Source organism: Pongo pygmaeus, chromosome 5 (assembly GCF_028885625.2).
Source record: "Pongo pygmaeus isolate AG05252 chromosome 5, NHGRI_mPonPyg2-v2.0_pri, whole genome shotgun sequence".
NCBI classification, from domain to species: domain Eukaryota; kingdom Metazoa; phylum Chordata; class Mammalia; order Primates; family Hominidae; genus Pongo; species Pongo pygmaeus.
The window spans coordinates 137245607-137273465 of record NC_072378.2 but is presented as its reverse complement, the minus strand read 5'-3'; the positions used below and the strand labels follow the sequence as shown (position 1 = coordinate 137273465).

Sequence of the window (27859 nt, the reverse complement as noted above, 5' to 3'; positions counted from 1 at the left end):
ATGAGCATATTTTGTTCTTTAAAAAGAACTTAAGAATTATAATCTTTGCCATTTATAGCATATCTTAATATTATGTAGAAAATATAAGTGTTATGCAAAGTAGTTTGTTTTGCTGATTTTTCCTCTTTAACCGACTTTTTTTGTTTTTTTCAGTTCATCTGCACCTAGAGCTTTTTCAAGAAAACTTACGGAGGTGGCAAGGAGCATGTATAGCAGTACTTAGGCCTGGTTTCAAGGTCAATAGCTAGAAGCCTTAGTAGGACGTAAAACTTTTTGTTTAATTGACAGTTTAAAAAATTTTTGATATTAGAGAAGTGGGAAGACAAAATTATAGAGTCATGGGTACAATATCTAAAAATATGTGAATAAATGCTAAAAAAAACAAAACAAAACAGTAAGCTCTTAGCTCATAGCATTCCATGTTCTTAAAAACATGGCACCAGTCATTGAGAGAATCTTATTCAGTCTATGTGTCAAGCACTGAGTAGATGCTCAATAAACAGCTACTAAATAAAAGAATAAATTAAATATATTCTAGTGTCCTGTTACTGAACCACAGATATATCTATATTATATATAGTACTGTATTCACATATACAATGTATTAGAAAGAGCAGTCTTTTGGGGGAAGTTATAAAATGATAAATTATCAATAGATCCAGTTTATTTATTTATATTTTACATCAAAAATGACAAATTAAAAATGAAATATATCACTATCTATATAAGTATAATCTACTGATCTCCCATATTTTAATCCATTTTATGACCCAGAGACTACATTTTAATAGATATTACAAGATATACCATAACATTAATTATTTCTTAGAATTTTAAGAAATATGGCTTATGTATCAGGCTTAACGAGTGAGCCAAAGTTTTTATCAGCTCCCTCAAAACTGATTCCAGGGTAAATTGGAAAGATTTGAAATCTGAATAGCATATAAAAGCATAATGTCTATGTTTTTCATAGTTAATTTATTTGCTGTTAGGCAGTTCTTCAGCCAACATCCTCTGTTTCTGACCAAAGTAGTATATGTATCTCAAGCAGGAATGCTAAGACAAGCAGGGTCATAGATCTTTATTGTTTCATCCCAAGAACAGTCAGCCACCTAGAAAACAAAAATGAAGTAAGAAGAAACGTATTTAGACATACAAAAATTCAAAATTGGCAGCAAAAACCCAAGTCATTTAGAGTGTCGTAAATCATCCACTAGTAAACATATTTTTGAACAGGGAAAACATAGGGCTAAGTTTTTGATAAAAGGTCCATATTCCCTTTTTAGGATATACCTCAGGGTATTCCAACTGATTCCCATTGATTGAGTATATTCCAATTGGTATATTTCAATTGATTGAGGTTTCCTATAAGAATGTCCCCCACCTTCACTCCACCCAACAGCTACATAATTCCCTACTATCTGAGATAAATGTAGAAAAGATACATTCCAGACTGTGAACAAGATGCTGTGCTCAATATTGTGGGACTGAAGAGGAAGATAAAGTAAAGCTCTTGCCTTCAAAAAATGGCTCATTCAAGACTGAGTGTGGAAGGTGCACTAACAGAGACTCTTAGGGGGACTATACGATTCCAGCTGGGACAGTGTCAGACAACTTCACAATGCCATGGCATTCCCACTGGACCTCTGTAGGAGGCAGACATAAAAGACAAGGACCTTCACATCTACAAAGCCATAGGAAAACATGAAGGGAAGAAAGTCCAGGGTGTTCAGGAACTATGCATTAAAAACTTAGTGAATATAGCAATGTCTCCGGGTATAAAATTAATATATGAAAATCAACTGTATTTCTATATACTCGTTTTTTAATAGAAATGGATGAGGCAATTTTTAAAATTTATGTGGAAATGCCAGGACTTAGCCAAAAGAATCTTGAAACGAAACAACAAAGCTGCACTACTTACACTAGCTGACTTCCAGACTCAGCATGATACTGTAATCAAGACCGTGCAGGATTAGGATAAAGACAAGTAGATCAAAGGAAGAGAACAGAGTTCAGGAATAGGCCCCATACTTGGACAAATGGCTTTCAACAAAGATACCAAAACAATTAAAAAGCAAAAGGAAAAAAATAGTCTTTTCAATAAATGGTGGTAAAACAACTGAATATCCATAGGAAAAAAAGTGAATCCTGACCCCAACTTTGCACATAAAAATGAATTTGAGATGGACCACAGACCTAAATATAAAAGCAAACAGTATAACCCTTTTAGAAAAAAAAAATAGGAAAATATATTCTCAATACAGAGGTAAGTAAAGATTTCTTAGGGATACAAAAAGTAATAATCAAAAATTTGGTAAGTTACACTCAATCAAAAATAAAACTTTTGCTCATCAAAAGACACTGTTAAGAAAATGAACAGGCAAGACACAGTTATATAAAATATTCATAAAATATACACCTGACAACTTGTATCAAGAATACATAAAGAGCCAATACAACTCAATAATAAAAGACAATCTAATTAAAAATAATGGGCAAAAGTAAGCACACAAAAAGTGCTCAACATCATTAGGGATTAGGGAAATGCAAATAAAAATTACAATGAGATACCACCATATACTCACATTATGGCTAAAATTAAAGATTGACAACACCAAATGTCAGCAGTGATGTGGAACAGCTGTGATCGCATACATTGCTGGTAGGGAGGTACATGATACCACCATTTTGGAAAACAATTTGGTCGTTACTTACCAAGTTAAACACATACCTATCTTTTGACCCAGTAATTCCACTCCCAGATATTTGTCCAAGAAAAATGAAAACATGTTTGCAAAACAATGTATACACGAATGTTCATAGCAACTTCATTCACGATAGCAAAAAATCGAAAACCAAGGCTGGGGGAAGTGGTTCACACCTGTAATCCCAGCATTTTGGGAGGCCGAGGCAGATGGATCACCTCAGGTCAGGAGTTCGAGACCAGCCTGGGCAGCATGGTGAAACCCCACCTCTACCTAAAATACATAAAATGAGCCAGGTGTGGTGGCACACACCTGTAATCCCAGCTACTAGGGATGCTGAGGTGGGAGAATCGCTGGAACCTGGGAGGCAGAGGTTGCAGTGAGCCGAGATCATGCCACTGCACTCCAGCCTGGGCAACAGAGTGAGACTCTGTCTTAAAAAAAAAAAAAAAAAAAAAAAAAGGAAAACAACCAAAATACCCACTAACAAAAGAATCCATAACAAATTGTAGTAAATTCATACAACAGAATGTGCTCAGCAAAACAAAGGGAGGAATTGCTAACAGGCTCAGTACCATGGATGAAGCTCACAGGTTAAGAGGCCAGAAACAAATGAGGACATACAGAAGAGTTCTTTATAGAATTCTAAGACAGGCAAAACTCATCTAAGGTAAACAAACAAACAAAAATCAGAACAATGTTACTCTTCTCACCTGGAGGGAAGGGTGGGGATAGGGGAGATTGGAAAGGGGTAAAAAGGAAACTAGGGGAAACATCAAATAACTGGGATGATGTGAATTTCACAGGCATATCTATTTGTCAAAAATGTATATCTAAGATTTGTAAATTTCAATATGTTAATTATACCTAAAAATAGTAAAAATAATGTTAGCGATAACAATTAAACGATGTGTGAGAGTACAGGAATAAATAAAATAAGAATGTTGATAGTTGTTCAAGCTAAGTAATGAAGTTCATTATCCGATTCTGTTACTTTATATGTTTTCAAAATTTTCCACAATTAAAAAAAAGAAAAGAAACAAGGTAGGCAGTAAAATGAAAGATGAAGTAGCAAGAGAGTGCTTTTAACCAAAAGTATTTGCACTCCATTTCCCAGCCTTTCATGGTTATTACAAAGGCTGAAAATTACACAAAAGAACCCTCGTTTTGACTAATGTAATTTCTTGGCTATCACTAATTTTGAATACAAGAACCATTCAAATTAATCAGAGTAATATTAGCTCCTTATCATTCACTAGCAATATTCTGAGATCAGAGTCCAAGCTACAGAAAGCATTATAGACTTTTTAGTCAAACTTTTAAATTTAAAAACCACACTCTTCAAGATCTGGTTGTTCCTACTTCATTTCTCATTGCACCGGGCTCACACCTCAAATCCAAGCATGCTGTTTATGCCTCTTCGCTCTTGTTCTTTTACTGACTGCTTCTCTTTAATAACTCCTCTTCTCCCTCCCTTTCTGTCTGCTCCTCTGTCCCCTTTGCCTTGCTCTGCCAGAGATGTCTCTTTTTTAAAAAATCAGTTTAGGTATCACCTCCTCTATGAAGTCATTCACTGTACCCATAATACTTGATTGTACTTATTTTACCGACTGAAGACAAAGAGTTGTCTTCAGCTCTTTGAGGGCATGGACCATGTCTTATTAGAACAACATAACTCAATGAATATTAGCTCAACAAATCAATTTTATAGATTACAATTTCAGAGGTTAACTCTGTCCTCATGTTCACACTAGAGTAGCAGAGCTACAGCCAGAACCTAAACCTGTTAAATGTACTCAGTAAAAACAGTGCCTTGTAGAAAAGGCAAACTGAAAACTACTATTTGCCTAATCTTGCAGTTTTCGGTTTTTATACCATAGGACACAAAGATCATTATGTTAAATTACCCCTGTCTCATCTATGCTTATTTTTTTCAAGTGCTGGGCCTTTCCACATGTTAAGCATCCGCTACTGGAGAGAAGAGAATCAGAGAAATAAGACTTAGGTTTCTAGTGCAAGGTATCTATAAATTATGTTTCTGAAACTTTATTCAGCACTCTTCAATCCAGCTTATTTATTCAGGATTTATAATAACTACCAAATGTCAAGTCCACTGATTCAGCAAATGTTCATAAATCTATACTTAATTGGATTAAGATAGATCTAAAACTGCAATGATATAGAATTATGAATAGATTAATTCAAATTGATGAAAATAGTATTCCCCTATTTGTTAATTAAACCCTATCTGGTTCTACAAATTTAAGCAAGCTAACAATAAAGAAAATAATAATAAGGTAAGAAAAAAGCACTTTACTAACTAACAAAGAGGCTCTAGATTCTCCAAGGTTGCTATGTAGGAACTTCCTGGTAAGGAAAAACTATTGTGCCATGTGGTCCCCAGGGGACCTCTTATTAATTATCACCACCACTGCAATGGCTTCTGGTAGCACTGCTTCCCCTCTAATTCTAGAACTGAAAGTAAACATGGGGTTCTTTCTTAATGCCCCATGGTACCTATCTGTGGCCAGCCTAAGAGACTTTTTAAAAAGACTATACTAAAAATAAGGGCTAACAAAAAGACACATATTAAAAAAGACTTTGCTAAAAAAAAAAGTGTTAACAAACAGAAAAAATAAGTAAAGAAAATGGCATGAAAATAAATAATCTGCTTTATAGGATGAGATACACTCGTTCTTTAGCTTGTCAAACAAAGAGGCATCTTTCCTGGCTCCCAGCCTGCTTCCTCGTGACAAATCCTTCCCCTCCCGGATGGAGGAATTGCAATGCAATTCCACAGGAACGCACGCCTGGCCATGAAGACCCCTTCAAGGCCAGACTCAGGATAGAGAATGAGAAAGATGGTAATAGGAATCTCCTTTTCCACCTACCCAAGATTCTCTTTCTCAGTTTCAGTCCCTTATATGAGAACCCCACTTATTTGCCCATTATCTTGCTATCAGAAAAATTGTAAATGATTGAAACCAGAAAAAAAGATGACTAAGTGTTCTTTCAGTGGGAGGCTGGCATTGTCTTAGGGACCATATGGGTTACCTGTTTCTCCAGAGCTCTGTGCGTTTCACTTTCTGACTAGATTACTTTACAACTCTGTAAATTATAGAAAACCGATAGCAAGGCAAATGATTCCCATTCATAAAAGTTGCGAGGGAATTCTGTCCTGTAGAGATGCAACTGATGCCCCCCTTACCCGCTGCAAGAGATGACTCCAAACCTTAAGTCTTATTGCCCTGTGGATAGTGTCCAGTTTTACACCTATTAGTAAATTCATTTCAGCACTCAATGATTGCCTGTGTCTGCTCTTTAGTTCCTTTAAGCTAGCTGTCAAATCTTACATGAGTTACATAAATTAGTTAAATAAAATCTTTGACACATGTTCATACTATGAGAGTCATGTCACCATTTTGAAAATTATCCTTTAACATGGCCACACACAGGGATTCAGTTTACTGTCTCAAGAGGGTAACCATTATTTCAATGAAACATAATAACTCTTGCTTTCTTATAGGACATACATAGTGAGTAACAGAAAAACCACTTCATTAACAGAACAAACATTATGAAATGGGGAAAATGGGTAGACGTTATATTTAAAAAAGAGGCTGAGAATAGTTGCTAAAATTGGGCATGAAATTAAAGGCAAACAATAATATAAGAGTATACAGATATGATCAATTTACCAGCTCATCAGAGGATATAAAAGTTTTTCCTAGTTCTTGACTATAAGAGAAATATATAATACGCCATTACAAAAATTATTCGGTGCCAAAAGAGTGACTTTATAAAAAATACATCTTTCTTCACATGGCTGTAAAAAACCCAACATCTCAACCCTCCAGTAGGCCAAAGGCATACATTAAACTATAGTTTACTGGAGGCACTTCTAGAAGACGGTGGTTCTCAAGCTTTAGTGTCCATGAGAATCACCTGGAGGTCACACAGACGGGTCCCCATCTCCCTAGCCTCAGGCTTCAGAGTGGGGTCCTGGGATCAGTATCACTGGCTCCACTTTGGGCTGACACAGGCTGGGGTCTTGAAGCCAAGGTCCACAGATAGGTTTCAGAAAGTCCATACATACAACATTTTGTGTATATTTACATTCTGGTGGGAAGGGAGAGAGAATCCATAATTTTCTTCAGAGTCTCAACCCCTGACCCCAAACATGAATCCAGAGTATTCTTCAGCTGGGCATTGTAATCGTCTGCCGCCCTTTCCAACACTCAGCTAGGACTGAGGACCTCTGAGAAACAGTATAACATGTATCAATTTTTTAACTGGGTTTCTGTCATGTGAACTAAGATGGGGTACTTGTGCAGGAACTTTTTGTTGTTGATTAAAAGAAATTCAAAACTTGGCAGGACTGAAGTATTCTTAAGGAAGAATTCTCTTCCTTTCCTGAGGAGAAAGAATAAGAATATGCCACTAATACAACGGAAAACACCTTGTGCCATATTTTTACATTTTTATTTAAAATTTAAGTTTCAAATCTGATAGGTTAATATGAGATAGGAGGAGACAGAATTAGTAGGAGGACTAAGAGGAAACATGATTGAACCATCTTTAAACAAAAACCTAAGTCCTCCCTGAAGCATTCCTAAATCAAAAGTTTATGTAGCTTTTCTACATATATAAGCCAATATCCAGAATTTCTACTGAAAGGCATGAGAAAATTTTATTAATCATTTAAGCTATGGTTAATAACAATATTTTTATTTACTTTCCTTGAGATTTGTATCCTGCTGAGTTCTAAATGGGCTGATGTGGTTTATAGATTAAACCACAAAGCCAAATAAAGATTAATTAAAAAAAAAAGAAAAGCCAACTCCAAATAACAAAATCTGTTCTAAAGGGAACAAATGGAGCAAAATATTTCAGGCATCAGAGCTGAGCACATCGTAATACTGGCAAAATAACTTAGGCTCTATGCTTTATAACAATGAACGAGGAAGCAAAAGCATGCTGGGTAATATAGTATCTGTTTTCTAGTAACATTCATGCACGTTTATAAAAACTAAACCTCAAGATAATTTTTTTTTAGAGTCAGGGATTGTATCTTGATTAAATCTGTAAATCTATATTCCTTGTGTTCTACATACAGTAAACCTTTGATAGATGCTTGTTGACTGAATGATTCCATGTATTAGCCATAGTTTTCTGCAAGATTTTGTTGAGTAGAGAGAGCCCCTCACATAATAAAAAGCATCCAATTAGGTGTGAGGTCAGAGATGTGGGTAAAAGCAACAAGTTTTATGGGATTTGGAGGATATATATTTTGTTTGTTTGTTTTTAATTTCAGGAATATTTAGAGAAGTTTCACAGGGAGCTTGCCTTTGTGTCCTAAGAACTGTTTGTCAAATATTCCTCAGCATTACAAAGCTATCTAAAAGATAATTTATGTATACATGTATTCATCCATTTATTCAACAAAGACTTATTAAGAACCTCCTCTGTGTCAGAAGTATGTACAGGTTATGACAATAAACACAAGGGTCCTGGTCTCTGGCTCCACAGATCTTGATTGTAATGGAGAGAGAGGTAAGCAAAGAGACACCTATACTGTAGAGTAACATGTACAATGACAGAGGAATTACAGGGTCCCATAAAAGTAGGCAAGGGGCCATTATAATCGAATGTGAGGGAAGTGCCTGCTTTCAGGTGGAAGTAATATCTAAGCTGAGGCTTAAAGGAGGAGCCCGCCAGACAGCATTTGTTGTTGTTTTTGGGTCAGGGGCACAATGGAAAAAAGGAAAATGTTCTAGGCAGTGGGATACATCAGAGTAAGTGAAGAACTGAAAGTTTTAGTTTTAAGGCAATTTAAAAGTTATAATTGCATTATAACTCCTCTGATGAAACTCAATCTTTCGAGAGGCAGTTTTTTTCTGAATCCCAACTAGGGTTTTCTGAAGGCTGGGGCATCTCTTGTTTGACCCTCTTCCCTTACAGGATGAGTGTGCACGTGGACACTCAAGGGCAGAGGCCTCCAGGCTCTACTGCTTCTGCCCAAGGATATACAAGTGGAAAATGTATTCCTTTACTCACAAGCCCCTGCTGTGGTACATTTCATCCCTATGCCCTTCTGAATTTCCTTTAAGCTAAGACCAACATGCTAATCTTTTCATCAAAGTCAGAATTAAAATTACTGACATTATGGAAAAAAAGATGGTTTGTCAAAATGTTATATTTCTTAATGTAAAATTTGAAGAGAGAATCAATCTTATTATTTTAAAAGATGCTATCTACTAGGGTAGTAAAAAAAATGAAACTAACAAGGTAAGATGCCATATAAGTTCTATTTTTAATTATTTCATTTTCACTTTAATACAGCAAAATAGGCATTTCTGTTATAAGAATAAGCACACTAATCAGAAATATGAATTACTTGCTTTGAACTAATGTGTCAGTTTCTTCAAAACATACAATAAAGCTTGAAAAACTGAACAGAAATTTATGTCAATAAAGCCTATTAATTTCTAAACAGAGGTATGTATGGCGTATACATTAAGACATCTTCATACATGGAATGCCAGAGAGCAACTCTATCAAACCAGTATTTTAGCATTTCCTATATGCAAAATACCGGACTAAATGCTATATAAATCCAAAGATAGTAAAGAAACATGCATTCACTAAGAAGACTATAATAAAAATTTACCAATAGTGGATCAAATCACATGTATTATAGAACATCTTCAATAATAATGGTCCCATAAATGTGGATTTTAGAGAAGGAAACATTAAAATGGAAATACAACACTTTAAATACGTGTAAAATTTAGAAAATGAATTTATATCCCTTAATTGCGTCAATTCTCTCCACTTTATTAAAATGTTTACACATGCAACTGATAAGGTAACTTATCTCAAATGATTTAATATGATTGTTAATAATAATCAGGAATTCCAACTGACTCATTAGGAGCTTTACTTTATTCAGAAGTTTTCCATTTGCTATTTATCATTATACCCTTTTTTTCTCTATTTCGTGGACAATTGCTTTTGCCCTTGGGAAACTTGTTCAATCTACTGTAATTATCTTTATGACACATGGCCTCTTTAGCAAAAATGAATAATAGAAACAGGCAGAAAGATACAGACAGAATGAAAAAAAAATCATAGTTAACTCTACATTTTGAAAAAGCAGCCAAGACATTATACTGTAGTATATTAAATTTGGAACTAAAGGAAGAAACATGCTTTACTTACTCAACCAGCTTACAATAGAAAGTGACTACAGGAGAGAATATGGTTTATTATGATAATCATTACGGAATTTATGCAAAAGCAAGGAAAGAGTTGACCAATAAACTAAAAAAATCCTTTTCATTAATTCATTGAATAGCTATTTAGCACATATGTATCAGGTGGTTGACATTAATCCACTGTGTATTTCTGGGCACTCAAGATATTTAGTTGACACAAAATATTTACTGAAGCAGAGAAGGAAAGAAGAGGAGGAGAGAAGGAAGAGAAGAACTTAATTCTGGAGTCAAAAAGGCAAAAATAATTTTCATAGGCAGAGGCAGAGGAGAGCAAGAGAAACGGGTAAAAACATGGATATGACAAATAACAAAATGTAATTGTTCTGCAATAGAGGATTACATAGGATGGTGAGAACTAAAATTAAAAAGGAAAACGGATTATATTGAATCCTGAAAGCAAGATTAAGAGTTCAGACTCTACACTGAAGGGAACGAATGGGCTTCCTCTTGAAGGTTTCTGAGTAAAGATGACAATGATAAAAACGACAATTTAACTGGATTGATTTGCAAATTAAAATTAGTATTTAATAGTATGGCAGGAGGTTAATGGTCAGAGCGGTTTAAAAGCATCACAGGAGTGACTGACCAGGAATTCCAAAAAGAGAAAGATAGGTTAGGAGGCAAATATAGTAGCATCTGTATTGGATGACAAATGCCTTAAAAAAGGGACAGCAATAGAAAAAATGTATTCTGTTGCAGGCACATGATGTGTCTGTCCATTTATTCCAGTCTTTTTTCAAAGGTCTCTTAGCAAAGTAACATAATCTTCTTAATCTAGAGTCCTGTATATTTTTAATTTTTTTCTTTGGGAATACTACACCCATACACACACACACACATACACAGTTGTTGCCTTGTAAAAGTAATTTTTCCCATTTTATTTTCTAACTGATAATTGTTATATCTATAGGTTATTCAATGTTATACATTTATTTTAACTGACTTTCTTATTGGACTCTCTTATTATTTTTAATAGGTTTAAAGTTGATATATTTAATACTTATTCAATTTGACAATCATATGAATTACAAATGACAATAAAATGTTCTACCTTTAAAAAATTTACATTCTATTTTGTTTTCTCCTATTTCTAACTGGCCACACAATTTTTAGAACCATGTTCATTTACAGTGGTGATGGTGGCAGTTCTCACCTTGCTCCTTTCAGGTCAAGCACTAACAAAACCAGATTTGCATTATGGAAACCTCTCCCTGGAGGCAACATGGAGAATCAATGGGATGATGGAAAGAGCTTAGAGACCAGGTTTGAGATTGTTGCAGTAATCCACGGTAAAGGTACAAATAAGTGCTTATCTAAGGCAGTGGAGGTAGAAAGGCATTGTCTGGATTTCAGAGATATTGGTGAGAAACAACTCATAAACTCAATACCAAGTTGAATTTAGGAAGTGTGAAGAGACAGGAAAACTAGGATTATTTCCCAGCTCTCTAGTATGGCCCCGAAATGCAATCAATTGACCAGGTTAGGAATACTGAAGGAAAAGCATGACATCTACTCAGATCTCACAGTAAAGTCCGCTGGATACACAGGGCAAGTATCACTAGCATAAAATTATATGACAGCTTTAAGGGGAAGTTGCACCGAAGTAAGAGGGCTAAGATTGAATATTGGAGAACATCTACTTTTGGAGGGATGGTGATGAAGACATTTAGCAAAGAGGTAAGGAAGAAGAGGTCAGCATGGTAGCACTGAAAAAGTAGGACAGGAAGATTTTTTTCAAATATAAAAATTATATGGCTAAATAAGAAAAAAGTCTGAAAAAAGGCTAATTCGGGTTTCAGGAGTTTACTGGTGATCTTTTTGGGCTTAACTTCAATTGAATGATGAAAGGAAGACAGGTTTAAAAGACAGTGTAGATTCTGAGAAACTAAAAGCAAGAGGTCAATTTACTAATTCTAGATATTTAATAATAGAAGAGAAATAGAACTTACTGATAGTGTGACAGGACAGTGGGGTAAGCCCCACAGAGCTCTGAAAACAGAAGAACCGATTGAAGATCTAAAAACAGTGGATAAGTGAAGAAGCAAAGATGTGGATGAGGAAACCAGCGAGAAAATTAGAAACCCACTGGAAGGATGGGAAAAAAATAGAGATAAAATGCAAACATTTTGGGGTGACAGAGATGGAAGAAGATGCTCATTCCTGGGAACTCTCTTTTAACAGTAAGTAGAACATAAGGTCAAACGTCCAGATACGGACACTGAAAAAGGTTGAGGAAAGATACAGTGGAGAATGGGCTAAAAAAATAAAAAAGACTTCAAAGGTAAAATCAGAAAGACTTCAAAGGTAAGTTGAGTAGGACCAAGAGCCCAAATGAAGTTTTTTAAAAAGTAATCTGAAGTGTGCCTAGTCAGTATGTTTGGTGGGTTTTCAGAAGCAATGCTTCATAATCAAGAGAAAGGAAACTGAATAGGAAAGTGAGTGATTCAGGAATGAAAGATCAGAGGCAGATGTCAACAGTAATGGGATGCTATAATTGCAAGGGGTATGTATTAGTCCATTTTCACGCTGCTGATAAAGACATACCTGAGAATGGGAAGAAAAAGAGGTTTAATGGACTTACAGTTCCATATGGCCGGGGAGGCCTCACAATCATGGCGGAAGACAAGGAGGAGCATGTCACGTCTTACATGGATGGCAGCAGTAAAAAAAAAAAAAAGAGCTTGTGCAGGGAAACTCCCCCTTATAGAACCATCAGATCTCATGAGACTCATTCACTATCATGAGAACAGTACAGGAAAGACCTGCCCCCATAATTCAATCACCTCCCACCAGGTTCCTCCCATGACACATGGGAATTGTGGGAGTTACAATTCAAGGTGAGATTTGGGTGGGGACACAGCCAAACTATATCAGGGTGTCTACGTAGTGCAGAGGGCAGCAGACGCAGCCTAATACCATCCATCTAAGGAGCAAACTGATATCCTACAGAGCTGGAACTGGGAAATGTTTTATGGCTTAGCAAAAACAACAACGACTTGTTATATCATTGAAAGCTAAAAAATTACACAATTATGAAAGCATAAATGAGGAAACAGCAGAGACTAATGCCTGAGGACACCGACTGCTTCTGGCACTTGTTCTTTTTAACTCTAAAGCTAGTCTGTGACAGATGCAGAAAATATCACCTGACATAAAAGGTGAACAGGACACAAATATCCTAACTACCAATAATGCTTGCCATCTTCTAAAATCCAATTTTCTAAACTCATTAGAGAATTCTTAAATACTTTTATCTACTGTCAACCATTAAACCTGGTAACGAAGACTATGGGAATAGAGATTTGAACCAAAACAAGAGCTGAATTTTTAAATGATATCTAACCAGGCACAGCGGCTCATACCTGTAATCCCGGTACTTTGGGAGGCTGAGGTGGGAGGATCACTTGAGCCCAGGAGATCCAGACCAGCCTGCGCAACACAGTGAGACCTCATCTCTACAAAAAATTAAAAAAATAAAAAAGTGGTGCACACCTGTAGTCCCAGCTACTCAGTAGGATAGGGTGGGGGTGGAGGCTTGAGGTGGGAAGATTGTTTGCACCCAGGAAGTTGAAGCTACAATGAGCCATGACGTACCACTGCATTCCAGCCTGGGTGACACAGTGATCCTGTCTCAAATAATAATAATAATTAAAAATAAAAATACATCTAAAGAACTAGTTTAAATCAGAACCAAATCTAATCATCTTTTACTGAAACAAAACAAAAATATACAAAACTACTTCTACTCTATTAATATTTTAAAGAAAACTCATTATATAGGAGCTATGTGTTCCTAGCATGGACAGATTCAGATATTCATTCATTAAAGATTATCTTAGGTGGGGCATGGTAGCTCATGCCTATAATGCCAGCACTTTGGGAGGCCGAGGCAGGAGGACTGCTTGAGCTCAGGAGTTCTAGATCAACCTGGGCAACATAGCAAGATTCTGTCTCTATGAAAAAAAAAAAAAGAGAGAGGGAAAGAAAGAAAAGATTGTTTACCCAAACTTTGAAAAATACACACACAGATAGAGACTGGAAGGGTAGCTATCATTGGGAAGGAGGGGTTCAGATTTGGGAAGAGGCTTCTGGAATGCAAGCGATGTTCTGTATCTCAACGTGGATAGTGGTTATACAGGGGTAGTCACTTCTGGATAACTAATTGAGCTGTACACTTAAAAATATGTGCATTTTAAAATATAAATTTACATTTCAATTAAATGTAGAAAACATAATAATATGGTAAAACAGAGATTTTTAAAAGAAACATAATAATATGGTATAAGAGATTCTTTCTCAAGTGGGGAAACTATAGGTAATCTTTTTTCTTTCTTCTAAATGTAATTTCCAAAATTTTGTCATGAGGAAAACATTAAAGCTTATTAAACACACAGCGGCGACATCTGAAAGTGGTAGCATTTACTTTAAAAGAGATTGAAATAATAAATAACTATGCCCCAAAAGAATGTATAAAGTAATGTAAACTTGTATCCAGCTTATAAATACTAAACTAAACATCACTGAGCATTTGGAAGAGCAGAATTGATACTGCAGAACACAAAGTCAGGAATTCTAAAGATAAACTAATATAGAAATTCCAGTTATATAAATAGGTGTATTATAGGTCTAGAATCACAAACGTACAAAAAGAAAAAGAGTATCCAATTTAGAAATAATAAGGATAAGAAAGAAAAGATAAAATGTTCGAACTGTACAAATCGTGATCAGAAAAAAAAAAATTTTTTCAAAGAAAATGATGCCTTCAGCCTGGTTAACAAGAGAGGGCGTAGAGCATTTCTCAGCAATTATCCTTAAAGAATGACCCCAGACATTTATTTGTCAAGTTTTAAACTTTTAAAGACAAGATCTTACATTCTGTTAAGAAGAAAGGTGGTGTAATATAAGAATGCCCTTGACCTCATTTCTCAGATCTCTAAGAAAGGAGAAGCTAAAAAGAAAAAGAATTATACACAGAAGAACTCAGATAAATCTCTTTTAAGACTGAGAATATATAAAAACACAGAGCCTTAAAGTAACATTAGCAAGGTCCTACAGCTGCTAAGATCACAGAAGACAATAGGTATATGAAAGCAGATGGAAAGACACTAAGAGGTGAGAGAAAGATACTTTCTAAGGCAATAAAAAATGATCAAAGAGTAAAATTAAATTAATTTACAATCTGTAAATCTGACACATTATGAGACTAAAGGATAAATATAGTATATTAAAAATAACTTGGCTGGGCGCAGTGGCTCACGCCAGTAATCTCAGCACTTGGGGAGGCCGAGGTGGGCGGATCACCTGAGGTCGGGAGTTTTCCACCAGCCTGGCCAACATAGAGAAACCTCATCTCTACTAAAAATACAAAATTAGCTGGGTGTGGTAGCACATGCCTGTAATCCCAGCTACTCGGGAGGCTGAGGCAGGAGAATTGCTTGAACCCAGGAGATGGAGGTTGCAGTGAGCCGAAATCACGCCATTGCACTCCAGCCTGGGCAACAAGAGCAACATTCCGTCTCAAAACAAACAAACAAAAATAAAACTTAAACCACCTACTATACCAACAAAGGTTAGTGTGGCAGATTTTAAGTGACTATGAATTCTTCACAGGTCCTCCCATCAAGTGGTAGAGTCTATTTCCCACTCTTTGAATCTGGGCTGGCCTCACAACTTGCTTTGCAACAGAAGGAATGCTGTGTGGCTTCCAAGTCCAGTTCTCAAGATGACTTGCAGCTTTTGCTCTTGCCCTCTTGGAAAAACACAACTGTTAAGTGCAGAGACCTGGGCACACCTAGAGACACACGGCCTGGAAGACAACCAGCACTACCCACCAGACACATTGAACGAGGCCTAATAGGACCACCCAGACCTAGTTAAGCCACCAGATGGCTGGAACCACATGAGTGGCCACAGGAAAGACCAAAAGAAGAACTGCTAGGGTGAGCCTGGTCCAAATTGCTGCCTCACAGAATTGTGAGCAAATAAAATTGTTGTTTTAGGCCACTAAGTCCTGGGAATTGTTCATTACACAGTGATAGATAACTGAACAAAAGTGAGAGGAAAAATATGGAGATACACGTAGAACTTGATTCGTATCTCCCCTAGAAAGGAGTTTGATGTGACTTGTAAAAATACAAATTATCTCTCTCCTATAGCTGCCCAAGATGCTGAAAGAAGACCAAGGGCAAGACAGTGGCCCCAGCCCCTGCTGTCTTGAAGCAACAGGCCAAGAAAGTGGTGAATCCCCTGTTTGAGTAAAGGCCTAAGAATTCTGGCACTGGACAGGACATCCAGCCCAAAAGGGACCTCACCCACTTTGTGAAATGGCCCCGCTATGTCAGGCTGCGGCAGCAAAGAGCTATCCTCTACAAGAGCCTAAAAGTGCCTCCTGTGATGAATCAGTTCACCCAGGCCCTGGGACCACCAAACAGCTACTCAACTACATAAGCTGGCCCACAATACAGACCAGAGACAAAGCAAGAGAAGAAACAGAGACTTGGCCCAGGCCAAGAAGAAAGCTGCTGGCAAAGTGGATGTCCCCACTAAGAGACCACCTGTCCTTCAAGCTGGTGTTAACACCGTCACCACCTTGGTGGAGAAGAAGAAGGCTCAGCTGGCGGTGACTGCACATGATGTGGATCCCATCAAGCTGGTTGTTTTCCTGCCTGCCCTGTCTCATAAAATGGGGGTCCCTGACTGCGCTGTCAAGGGAAAGGCAAGACTGGTCCACAGGATGACCCACACCACCGTCACCTTCACACAGATTAACTCGGAAGACAAAAGAGCTTTGGCTAAGATGGTGGAAACTATCAGGACCAATTACAATGACAGAGATGATGAGATCTGCTGTCACTGGGGGGGCAATGTCCTTGGTCCCAAGTCTGTGGCTCACACTGCCAAGCTGGAAAAGGCAAAAAGGCTAAAGAACCTGCCACTAAACTGGATTAAATGTACACTGTTGAGTTTTCTGTACATAAAAATAATTAAAATAATACAAATTATCCTTTAAAAAATATATAAATTAATAATATACACAACTCAAATGTTTGTGTTTAAAATACTGGTTCAGATCACCATCTTAATTTGAATAAAATCTATTACTTAGGGATGTGTGTCCTCTGATTTAAGTCCTCTCATCACAAAGTTGCTTTTAATAAGGTAGGCCTACTATGTGTGGAGGATTTAGAAAACATTTGGTATTCTTCAGACCTGGGCGAGGAAGCACCATAGCTGAGGAAATGGAGGTGCTGCAGCTGCTGCCACAGGTTCTAGTCTGGGCTCACAGAGGACAGGTAATAGAAATACATAAGGATGAGGATTTAATGAATATTTACTTAGGATCCTTTGTTTGGGGGTGCCATGTTTCAGTATGTACACTGCAACTTTTTAAGACTAAAATAGAAAACAGGTACAATTATTTTATTAAAATCCATCTATAATAAATGTATCAGAAAAGGAACTAGTTCATTTGAAACACATTATATTTATGCTGAAAATAATGCCATTTCACTCATCATTATTTCAGTTTTTTCTCTTCTTATATCCTATTAAGTCATTTTAAATGAGTATTTCTAATGTTAATGGGAACATTCTAATACCAAATGAGAATCTTTTAAACTCAGAATTACATCTTTAATTCCTAAAATGAAAAACTCATAGGCTGAGAGCTCACGCCTGTAATCCCAGCACTTTGGGAGGCCGAGTAGGGTGGATCACTTGAGGTCAGGAGTTCGAGACCAGCCTGGCTAACATGGTGAAACCCCATCTCTACTAAAAATATAAAGATTAGGCCAGGCACGGTGGTTCATGTCTGTAATCCCAGCACTTTGGGAGGCCAAAGCAGGTGGATCACTTGAGGTTAGCAGTTTGAGACCAGCCTGGTCAACACGGCGAAACCCCATCTCTACTAAAAATACAAAAAATTAGCCAGGCATGGTGGCATGTGCCTGTAATCCCAGCTACTCAGGAGGCTGAGGCAGGAGAATCACTTGAACCTGGGAGGCGAAGGTTGCAGTGAGCCGAGATTGCGCCACTGCACTCCAGCCTGGGCAACAGAGCAAAACTCTGTCAAAAAAAAAAAAAAAAAAATTAATTGGGTGTGGTGTTGCATGCCTGTAATCCCAGATACTTGGGAGGCTGAGGTGGGAGAATTGTTTGAACCTGGGAGGTGGAGGCTGCAGTGAGCCAAGATTGCACCACTGCACTCCAGCCTGGGTGACAGTGTGAAACTCTGTCTCAAAAAAGAAAAGAAAAAAAAAAACACTTTCATATTTATTTAAATTTCAGAACACATTAATGTGAAGTGGGATTTTCTTTTTGTTTAACTTATGAGAGTTATCATAAAAGCACAATTTCACAGTCATGCTCTAGAATTTCCACATATTATTTTGTGTTTCATTGATATGCTGGTTCTTTCACACACTCTGTATTTAAAGGGCCTTATCACTCAACATATTGTAGTGTTTCTGATTGACTTTACAATTTCTAAAATGAAAAAGCTTTTTTTTAAAAAAAACCTGAGGGATATTTAAAGTCCAAAGTGTCTACTCTCAAGTCCTCAAGAGAACAAAAAGGGAGATATATATTGTTTATTAACTTAAATAGCAGACATTCTCCTTTTCTTGTTCTCCATCAGAAGCCTCCCATTCGACATGTGGTGTGAAGACAAGGGCGACAGTCCTGAAAGGGTAGTGACCCGCCTGCCCATGGTCTCAACTGTCTAATGGGACAGCTGAGTCAGGACCACATGCTCCTGACTCCTGCCAACCCGTGGCAACAATCCTGCCGTATTCCATCTTTCTCTTGTCACTTTTCTGTTGGGAGAGGCCTAGAGAAAGCCTTTAAAATGTTAGGATAATACCTCCTGGGAAGGTTCCTTTTTCTCTCAGGGAAATCAGTCTTTCAAGAGGAGAAAGGTATGTCAACTTTCTTGATACCTCTTATTCCCTAGTAGTTTAATGCTCAAACGCTCCAGCTTATATAGCTAAAATGGCAACAATTTTATTCATAAAAGCAACGCATGCCACACAGAGTTGGCTGTGAACTTGGGCAGAAGAGAATATCATGAGATTATATCTGTTACCTGAGTGGGGCTCTGAAGACTGAAGTCTAAACCACAAGTAAACTCTGTATGATGCTCCACTGTTTCAAGAAGAGAGTCAGGCTTTGAAAAGTTCCAGAATCTGTGAAGATAAATAAAAGGGAATAATTTAAATGCTAAAACTACCAAAAAACTTATATTAACAAAAAAATAGATATTTGACATAGCAAAGATTTTATCCAAACAGGCTCAACCAATTCATAAATACAGAACCCCACTATTAAGCCCTACATAAAAAATCCAATAAGAAAAAAATGTACTCCATCCTATTATATATTTTAAAAAAACCCTACATCAATCTACCCTTATAAAAGATTATTCTACTCCCATTAGTATACCTTTTAGGACAGAAGCTTAACAAGTTTTAATTTAAAAAATGTTTTTATATCGCACAAGGACATTGAGATGATAGTCAGTATGCTTTTGTAGCAATTTCTAAAAGCATTCATGGCTATAAAATAAGGATATTGAATTAAATGAACTCTAACATTTTGTGATTTTAAATACGACTTCATTTCTCAACAACTGACATAAAAGATCTTAGGCTTAATTTAAATTTCAACAGCAATTAGAATTCTTTGAAAAAAATCTGTTCTCTTATGAAAATCTCTGTAATTCTGAAACTATCTTTTTTCTTTTTTGAGGCACAGCCTTTCTTACAGATTCCACATCAATATAATTCCTAGAATCAAGAAAAACAGAAATGTATTTTCCTGTGCCAATATTACGTATTCTACTTAACCTCCATAGACTGCAAGTGGTAATATTTACCATAATCAAGCTCTCATTTGTACTGTGCAGACAAGAATTTGGTCCTGTTTTCAATACATAACATAGCACTTTATTTCTAATGCTTTATTTGCTCATCATCTTTTTTATTTGACTCTAAACATACTATAAAAATGGCACATTCAGGATCACAGAGTCATATCCTAATTCAGCTTCTCTAATGATCTACAACATGGCACACTGAAGGTTTAACAGATCCCTTTGAAAGAGAGTAAATACACAGAACCAAGAGCCACAGTTTGTTTAACCTGGTGGTATTATTTCCCCAATAAATACAGAGTTGGCCTTATTAAGTTTTGAAAAGGGTTGTTGCTATGGATAATCCACTGTGTGGGTACCAAAGAAACAATGAGTAAATAGCTCATTTATCAGATTATCGAAATCTACAAAATATTTGAGAAGAGTGATTTTACTTTTGAAAATTTGCCTGTTCAACCAAATGAGGGAACAAGCTGTATGCATTCTCAGAAATCCTAATAGTGGTCTCCACTGTCTTTGCATATTTGTTTCTTTGAATTCTAGAGACAGTGAATTATACCAAAATCTAATTTTCTGGGTCCCGATAATGTTTAGAGAAGCAAAAGTAAACACATAATTTTGTAATTTCATTTCTAAAACATGGTTATTCACTGATTTGCATTATCTGAAATAATAATCAAATGATTCTGCATGTGGCTACTATGTTCCAAAAAATACTCAAAATGATTTTAAAATAGGCATTTAATATGGCAAAAAATAAGTTAAAGGAAAATCAAGGGTAGGAAAGTAAGATGGCATCTGCAATGAAATTGGTACATTCCATGAAGTTCTATGTCCTTGACAGGGAAGGACCTCAAGATGCTAAGCTTTCTAGCAGCCAAAGGAAAAAGGGAGACAATCAAGACCCAAATGCATGGTGTCCACAACCAAATTGCTCCTGGAAAGCTCAGAAGGAAATTCTCCCTTGGGAGTTCAGTGACAAGAAACCCAATGTTTATGTAATAAGAACATCCTCAACATCTGTGAGGAAACATACAGATGCTTTGCCAGCTGCTGCTTATGAATGAATGGCATCACCCTAAAGGGCAGTTTAAAAGAATGGCTCTAAGGGAAAGTCAATTTGATGTAATCCGGGTATTTAGCTCTCTGACTTCATTTGAAATTTAGGTTTTACTTCAGCAGAATGGATAGGCTAAATATTCTTTATGTAAACCATAAAAATTGGTTTCTTTTAGAACATAAGGACAATACAAAGCAACGAGAATTTATTTATACTCTCCTGATGAATTCCTGTAATGCGGTTTCTGTTGTTTTGAGCCAGCTTAGGACAAAGCTGCATTGAGATAAGATAAGGTGGGCCTTATGAAAATTAAGATGCCTCACAAAGACACATGTGTGCAGCTATCCAACTTCAGCCTGAAAGTGTGTGATGAGGGAAATCACACATTCAGGAGAACTGTGATTCTATTCAAAAAGTCCATCTGAATTTGCTCTAATATAGAGCTAATGAGTAGTCAAAGCCTCACAGAGTTCTACACCACAGAATCACAGACATAATTTTAACCTGGGAAAAACTATCCAGTATTTATCTGCATCTTGCAAAGAGTTCATCAAAGAAAATACATGCTGAAACTCTTTGGTGAAGGGAGGGCTGGTCTACTGAATGGCATAAAGACACTTCATTATACCATTTCACAGCTCTGGTAGAAATTACGTAACACACCAAGTGTATACATTATGGTGCATAAACTAAGAGAGGTTCATTTCCAACAGAATGGCTGACCTGGTTTCTAGACCAACATTTTAAAAACTGAAAACCCTGGATGAAACATAAAAACAAATAACCACCTTAAAACTTCATTAAAGCATTAGTGAGGAACACTATAGTAAAAACCAAGTAAAGACTGGAACTCAGAGCAGTAAATGGAAAAATGAAGCCAGCTTTTGCCTTGAGAGGATTTGCTAAACAGAGACAACCTAAGCTTCAGATTTCTTCACCTCAAGGGGATCAGGAGTCAGGAAAATTTTTTCAATCAATATTAATATGCATAATTTAAAAATAATATTCAGTAGTAAAATATCAAAAATATTGTTAAATACAGTAAATTATACAAACTAAGTTGAGAAAACCAAATGCTAAATGGTATGTCAATATACTATAATTTATTATTTAATTGCTAATGGCTTTTTAATAACAAAAGAAATATATGTATTTCTTTCCCCATTCTCACTCTCTAATTAGCAACCACTGTTAACAGTTTAATGAGTATACTTCCAGAGTTTTTCTATGTATCTCTATTGAAGTTCCAGCCAGAAACAGTGAGTTGAAAGGAGGGGCTAACAGGGAGAAAGTGGGTGTTTCTCCAAGTTTTCTCAAGTTTGCAATTAAGGGAGTGGGCATGGTATCTCCTTGCAACCTTCTTCTGGATTCAAACATCCCATAAGTGCTATATATCCAAGGGTCTTCATGCATCTATCACGTAAGTAAAATGAGCTCCTTTTTGCTGGGAGAAGTCATACTATAATATATCATTAAGTGGTCAAATAAGGCACATTATTCTTAAGTGAAATGTTTGTTTTGATCCAGCATATATACTACTTGGTGCCTTTTTGTCTCTTTCCTGATGAAATCACTGACTATTTAATCTCCCTCATGGGAAGTAAATATACTGGATAAGCCTCCAATGATTAAAAATATTACAGAGCTGTAGGAACATTTTTCATTTAAATTGTATATCATAATATAATGTCTTGGTTGAGTTATTTTTTGCTTTTGGTTCCACAATTCTTTAACAATGCAAGTATACAGCACTGTATTACATCTCTCTTCTTTAAACATTTTATTATTACTTTTATTTTTTTTGAGATGGAGTCTCACTCTGTCGCCCAGGCTGGAGTGCAGTGGCGCAATCTCGGCTCACTGCAACCTCTGCCTCCTGGGTTCAAGCGATTCTCCTGCCTCAGCCTCCTGAGTAGCTGGGATTACAGGTGCACGCCACTATGCTCAGCTAATTTTTGTATTTTTAGTAGAGACGGGGTTTCGCCATGTTGGTCAGGCTGGTCTTGAACTCCTGACCTCGTGATCTGCCCTCCTCGGCCTCCCAAAGTGCTGGGATTACAGGCATGCGCCACCATCCCCTGCTAATTTTTGTATTTTTAGCAGAGACGGGGTTTCACCATGTTGGTCAGGCTGGTCTCGAACTCCTGACCTCATGATCTGCCTGCCTTGGCCTCCCAAAGTGCTGGGATTACAGGCATGAGCCACTGTTCCTGGCCTATTATTACTTTTTTTGGAGACAGTGAAATCATAGGGCACTGCAGCCTCAAACTCCTGGCCTCAAGCAATCTCCCCACCCCACCCTCCCAAACAGCTGGGACTACAGGTGGGTACCACTATGCCTGGCTCATCATAGTCTGTATTAAATACAACGTCAAAATCATTTCAACAATTAAACTGAAATTACTTACTTTCTACTTTAACTAAATGTAATTTGAAATCTCTATACTAACACGTTTGAAATTTAGCCAACAGATGAATTCAGCAGAAGGTTTAAAATATTTTTTTAAAGTTTTTTCTTTTCCTTTTCTGTACTCAACTTACGAGTTAGTCATGAATTACTTATAAGTCTTTCCTTACTATGAGAAAGGGACAATGTTCTGGCTATTTTTCAATGTCTTACATGTACATTAATTTTTGTTGTGTTTTTATAATTTTAAGCAAATTCCACTATTATACTCCTCTCCATTTGCAGTGCTTGGGCACAGTAGTCTTTAGAGCAAGGAGCAAAAATGTCACAACACTTACTTTCACCTCATTTAGTTACTCATTCATTCAACAATTGATGAGTCCTTCCATGTGCCAGGTAGGTGCTAAGCACCATATGCAAGACAGACATGGCCTCAGCCCTCCTGTGCAGCTCATAGTTCATGGGATCAACTGACATGTTTTTAAAAATCACCAAAACACAAATGTAATGACAATTGACAAGTGCCCCAAAAGACAATGCAGGATGACTTAAGAGGACATCTTGAGGAAGTGACATCTGAGCTGCAAATCTGAAGGTTGAGGAGTTAGCCAGGGAGAGAGCAGAAGAGCAGCTTGTCCCTTGTTTGCAAGGAGCCTGACAGTGTGTGACCAGAAGGGCCCATGAGGCTGGCGCAGGGAAAGGGAAAAATGTTCCAGGACGTAAGCAGGGCCAGGTCAAACAGGTCTTGAAGGTCATTTGAAGAATTTGGGATTTTCTCTTTAAAAAAAGAAAAAAAAGCCACTGAAAGATTTTAAGCAGCAACTTAAATTTGTGTGGTCAGTTTACCTTATTTTAAAACATTTTAATAAACATTTTTCATTTAGAAAAGTTCTAAATTTACAGATAACTTGTGAAGATAGTAAAGAGGGGTCCCATACACCTCAACAACCAGATTCCCCTACTGTTAACATCTGTCTATGGTCAGCTTTGCCTTAAAAGGTGTCTCTGGCCACAGTGAGAAGAATGGACTTGAGGGCTTGAGTGGGTATGGGAAGATCAGTGGTCCAAAAAGAGGTAATAGCAGCTTGGACTTAAGGTACTGACTGTGATGATGAAGAAAAATTGATGGATTGGAGATTTATTTAGGCAGAAGAATTAATACAACCTAGTGGAACAGGTTGTATTATGGAACAGAAGACATCAAAAAAGATTCTCATGTTTCTTGTTTCATTCATAGTACTCATAATACTTCCATGCATTTATTTATTTCTTAATACAAATCTATCCTCCTTTAATAGGCAGTAAGCTCCTTGAATTCAGGGACAGTGTCCTATTCTTCTTTGTATCTTTTGCATGTATAGAAGTGTCTGCCACATGGTCAACCAAAGAATTTATGGGCACTCATGAATGAATGAATGAATGAGCAAATAAATATACAATGGGTATAATTCTCATTTCAAAGGTGAAGACAATATGGTCCAAGAAATTAAGCAATCCATGGTTATAGAGCTAATAAATGCAGCCCCAAAACACAGACTCTCCTGACATCATGTCTAGTACTTTTTCTACTAAAAAAGATGGCACCATACATTTTTTTCTCTAGGCCTAGGTCATGCCAGAAAATTTTAAATATAGGTGGGCAGGATCTGGAATTCTTCAGGCAGTTTTGATTAACACCCTGAAAGTTCAAATAGGCCCAGACCAAGTCAGGTATCCCCCAAACTCTTCAAACTACAGAAAGAATTTCATAAGCCAAAGCCCATGCCAAGAGTCCATTAGTCAGCCACTTACAATAAAAATCCTAAGGAAATTATGAGCCAGAATACATCTGAACTACCATGGCAAGGACTCTGGGAATTTTCTTTTCTCTCTTTTAATATTTTTTATATGCACTTACTGCATCCTCTAGTCTACTCTGCTGTCTCTTTCTAACTTATGTATCACTGAACTCTCTTTCTACAACCACTCAGATTTCCATCCTTTTGCAATGAACCCCCTATAGAACACATGGACTCATGGGCCTATTACTTTATGATCTGTAACACTTTTGGAAGGGATTAAAAAATAGAAGTGGTCGGGCCCGGTAGCTCATGCCTGTAATCCCAACACTTTGCAAGGGCAAGGCGGGTGGATCACTTGAGGCCAGGAGTTCAAGCCCAGCCTGGGCAACATGATGAAACCCTGTCTCTACCAAAAATACAAAAATTAGCCAGGCATGGATGGTGGTGGATGCCTGTATTCCCAGCTACTTGGGAGGCTGAGGCAGGAGGATCGCTTGAGCCCAGGAGGTAGAGGCTGCAGTGAACCGTGCTCTGCAGTGAGCCTGAGCAACAGAGTGAGACTCTGTATCAAAAAAAAAAAAAAAAGTTGTCAAACAATTTTATAGAGTTAAACTATTCATTCACTCAAAAATATTTATTGATGGTAACATTCATTTATTTGCATGACTGGATTAAAAACTTTTTTTGGTTTTGGAACTTGTATTAATAATAACAAAAATAAAGTTTAAAACAGAAAAAAACCCTAACTACCTGCTAAATGAAGAATACATGATCAATTGTGAAAAACTACTGAACAATTTTCAAAGGTGTCTCTTGGAATGCTCAATCACTAATACTCAGAAACCCCACAATTACAAACTTTGAAGGTTACATATGATAAAATTCTAGACTTAAGCTTCCTTCTCCAAATGAGTCCATCACAATATTTCATCGAAAACTTTAATCAGATCAGTATTTTAGAGAAGCAGACTTTACTTCATCACAATAAACATTAAGCCTGGGAACCACATACCACAAAGCCTAGCGAACTTTGACAAATTAAAGAAAATCATCAGGCTGATGGAAGGCCTGCTCTGAGAGTATTTATGGCAGAGATCCACAGGGATGCTGGATGACTTTCTGAAGAATGCCACATCTCAATAAGAGGAGATAAAGGAAAAGATGCAAAACTCCTATGCGGTTTGTGTATTGCTTACTGGTACAAATCAAAGAATCATGAAATAATTTTTGCAATACAGTTTCAAATAAATACTTGACTAAAAAAGAAGTAAAACTGGAAGAACTCTACTCATGAAATAGTATCACTATCCTAGGGATAAGAATAGTCTGTGTACATCTGAAGCGTAACTGGTAGCACCAAAATGTGCCCACCTAGAGCAAAAGAGCATTTCACCGATGGATAATGTGACCACATGGGGTTGCTTTAGAACTTCACCCCACACCTAAATGTTGACAATCATTAAGCTTACAGCAGCTGCCTATGCTTTGGTCATTTATTAGTGACATTACCATGAAATACTTAATGTCCTCATCTCTGCAGCTAAGCATTTATGAATAAACCTACTCAGGCTGTCATGTAGTGGAATGTCTGCACTGCTTACAATCATCTCCTTTATTTAACAACTCTCTCCTCAGCAGAGGGTGGACACAGTGATGGGGGTGACAAGGGGGAGAAGACAGACACCGACAAAAAGAGAAAAAAACAGAAAGAGCAGACCAAATAATTCTGTTCCTTTTCTTGTAACTGGACATGAAAGCTTGAGGTAAAAAAAGAAAAAAAATCAGCCTGCAGGAGGAGGAGGAGGAATGACAAAGTACAGTTTCAATGCCTTCCACAGGCCACACTGCACACCGTGCTCCTGCCTTTGGGCTCTGAGGGACCCCACAGTCTGAGAAATATTTCCCTGTTTATATTTAAGCTATCTAAGGATGGTTTCTGTTTTACACATGTGTGCACAGACACACATACTGTAAATAATATAGTGGAGAAAGATAACGGACTTTACTGAATTTTATTTAGGATGAAAATAGATGAATAATTACAGTTTTTTAAATCTCCACATGGTTCATTCCACTAAGTCCAATCTCTTAAGAATTCCATTTTAGAATATTTAGTGTCGCCACACTCTAGACTAGAGTTTCAGGACAGACCTCAAAGGGTGTATTATTCATCCTTATGCTCCCTGGGAACTGTGTAAACTACTACCAGCTGACTGGCAGTACCCAGTTGGTCTAAGTAAATAGGCTTACTATGTGTGCAAATAATGGAGAGAGGGAAAGACAGGTTTTTCTGCTCAATTATCTTTTTCCTAAAAACTATAATTGCACACATTAGAGTCAACTAATTTTACAAGGTTTGTAACAGAAAACAGCAGCTTCCTGCTGTACTTCCTCAATCTTTCACCTCAGAGGCAATCACTCTAAATTCTTTTAGTTGCTTCTTCTGATATTTTACTCTATATTTCTAAATAATATGCTCATGGAGCTCATTTATTTTGTCATTTTCAGATATTATCTTTTGACTTCCTACTATGAAAAATGAGAAAAAGCAATATCTACATTTAAAAAATACAAATACATGCAACAAAATCTACTCAGTTGCCTTATTGAAACCGCACAATAGGATTTTTTAAAAAGTATGATGCAAATTAATTTACAAAGTCCATAAATTTTCTGTTGGAACTAATCAGCACAAAGTTCAAAGCAGTGACTTATACTGCATTAAGCTAAGGCTTAACATTCCTTGTTCCTTTTAGAT

At 36.9% G+C, this 27859-nt stretch overlaps 1 protein-coding gene across 3 annotated transcripts in view; it reads right to left on the bottom strand.

Annotated features, from left to right (window-relative positions):
* Positions 1 to 631: 631 nt before the first annotated feature.
* PEX7 (peroxisomal biogenesis factor 7) overlaps positions 632 to 27859 on the bottom strand; it is a 97220-nt gene continuing 69992 nt past the window's right edge. For 2 of the 3 annotated variants that reach the window (XM_054491642.2, XM_063666635.1), the window contains exons 9-10: positions 19068 to 19167; positions 632 to 1112 (exon numbers count right to left, since the gene is read on the bottom strand). In XM_054491642.2, coding sequence (XP_054347617.1) covers positions 1044 to 1112; positions 19068 to 19167 — 169 coding nt within the window. In that variant the 3' untranslated portion in view covers positions 632 to 1043. Of the gene's footprint in view, positions 1113 to 6484; positions 7122 to 19067; positions 19168 to 27859 lie in introns of those variants that run through there. The other variant, XM_063666634.1, reaches the window with a different exon arrangement.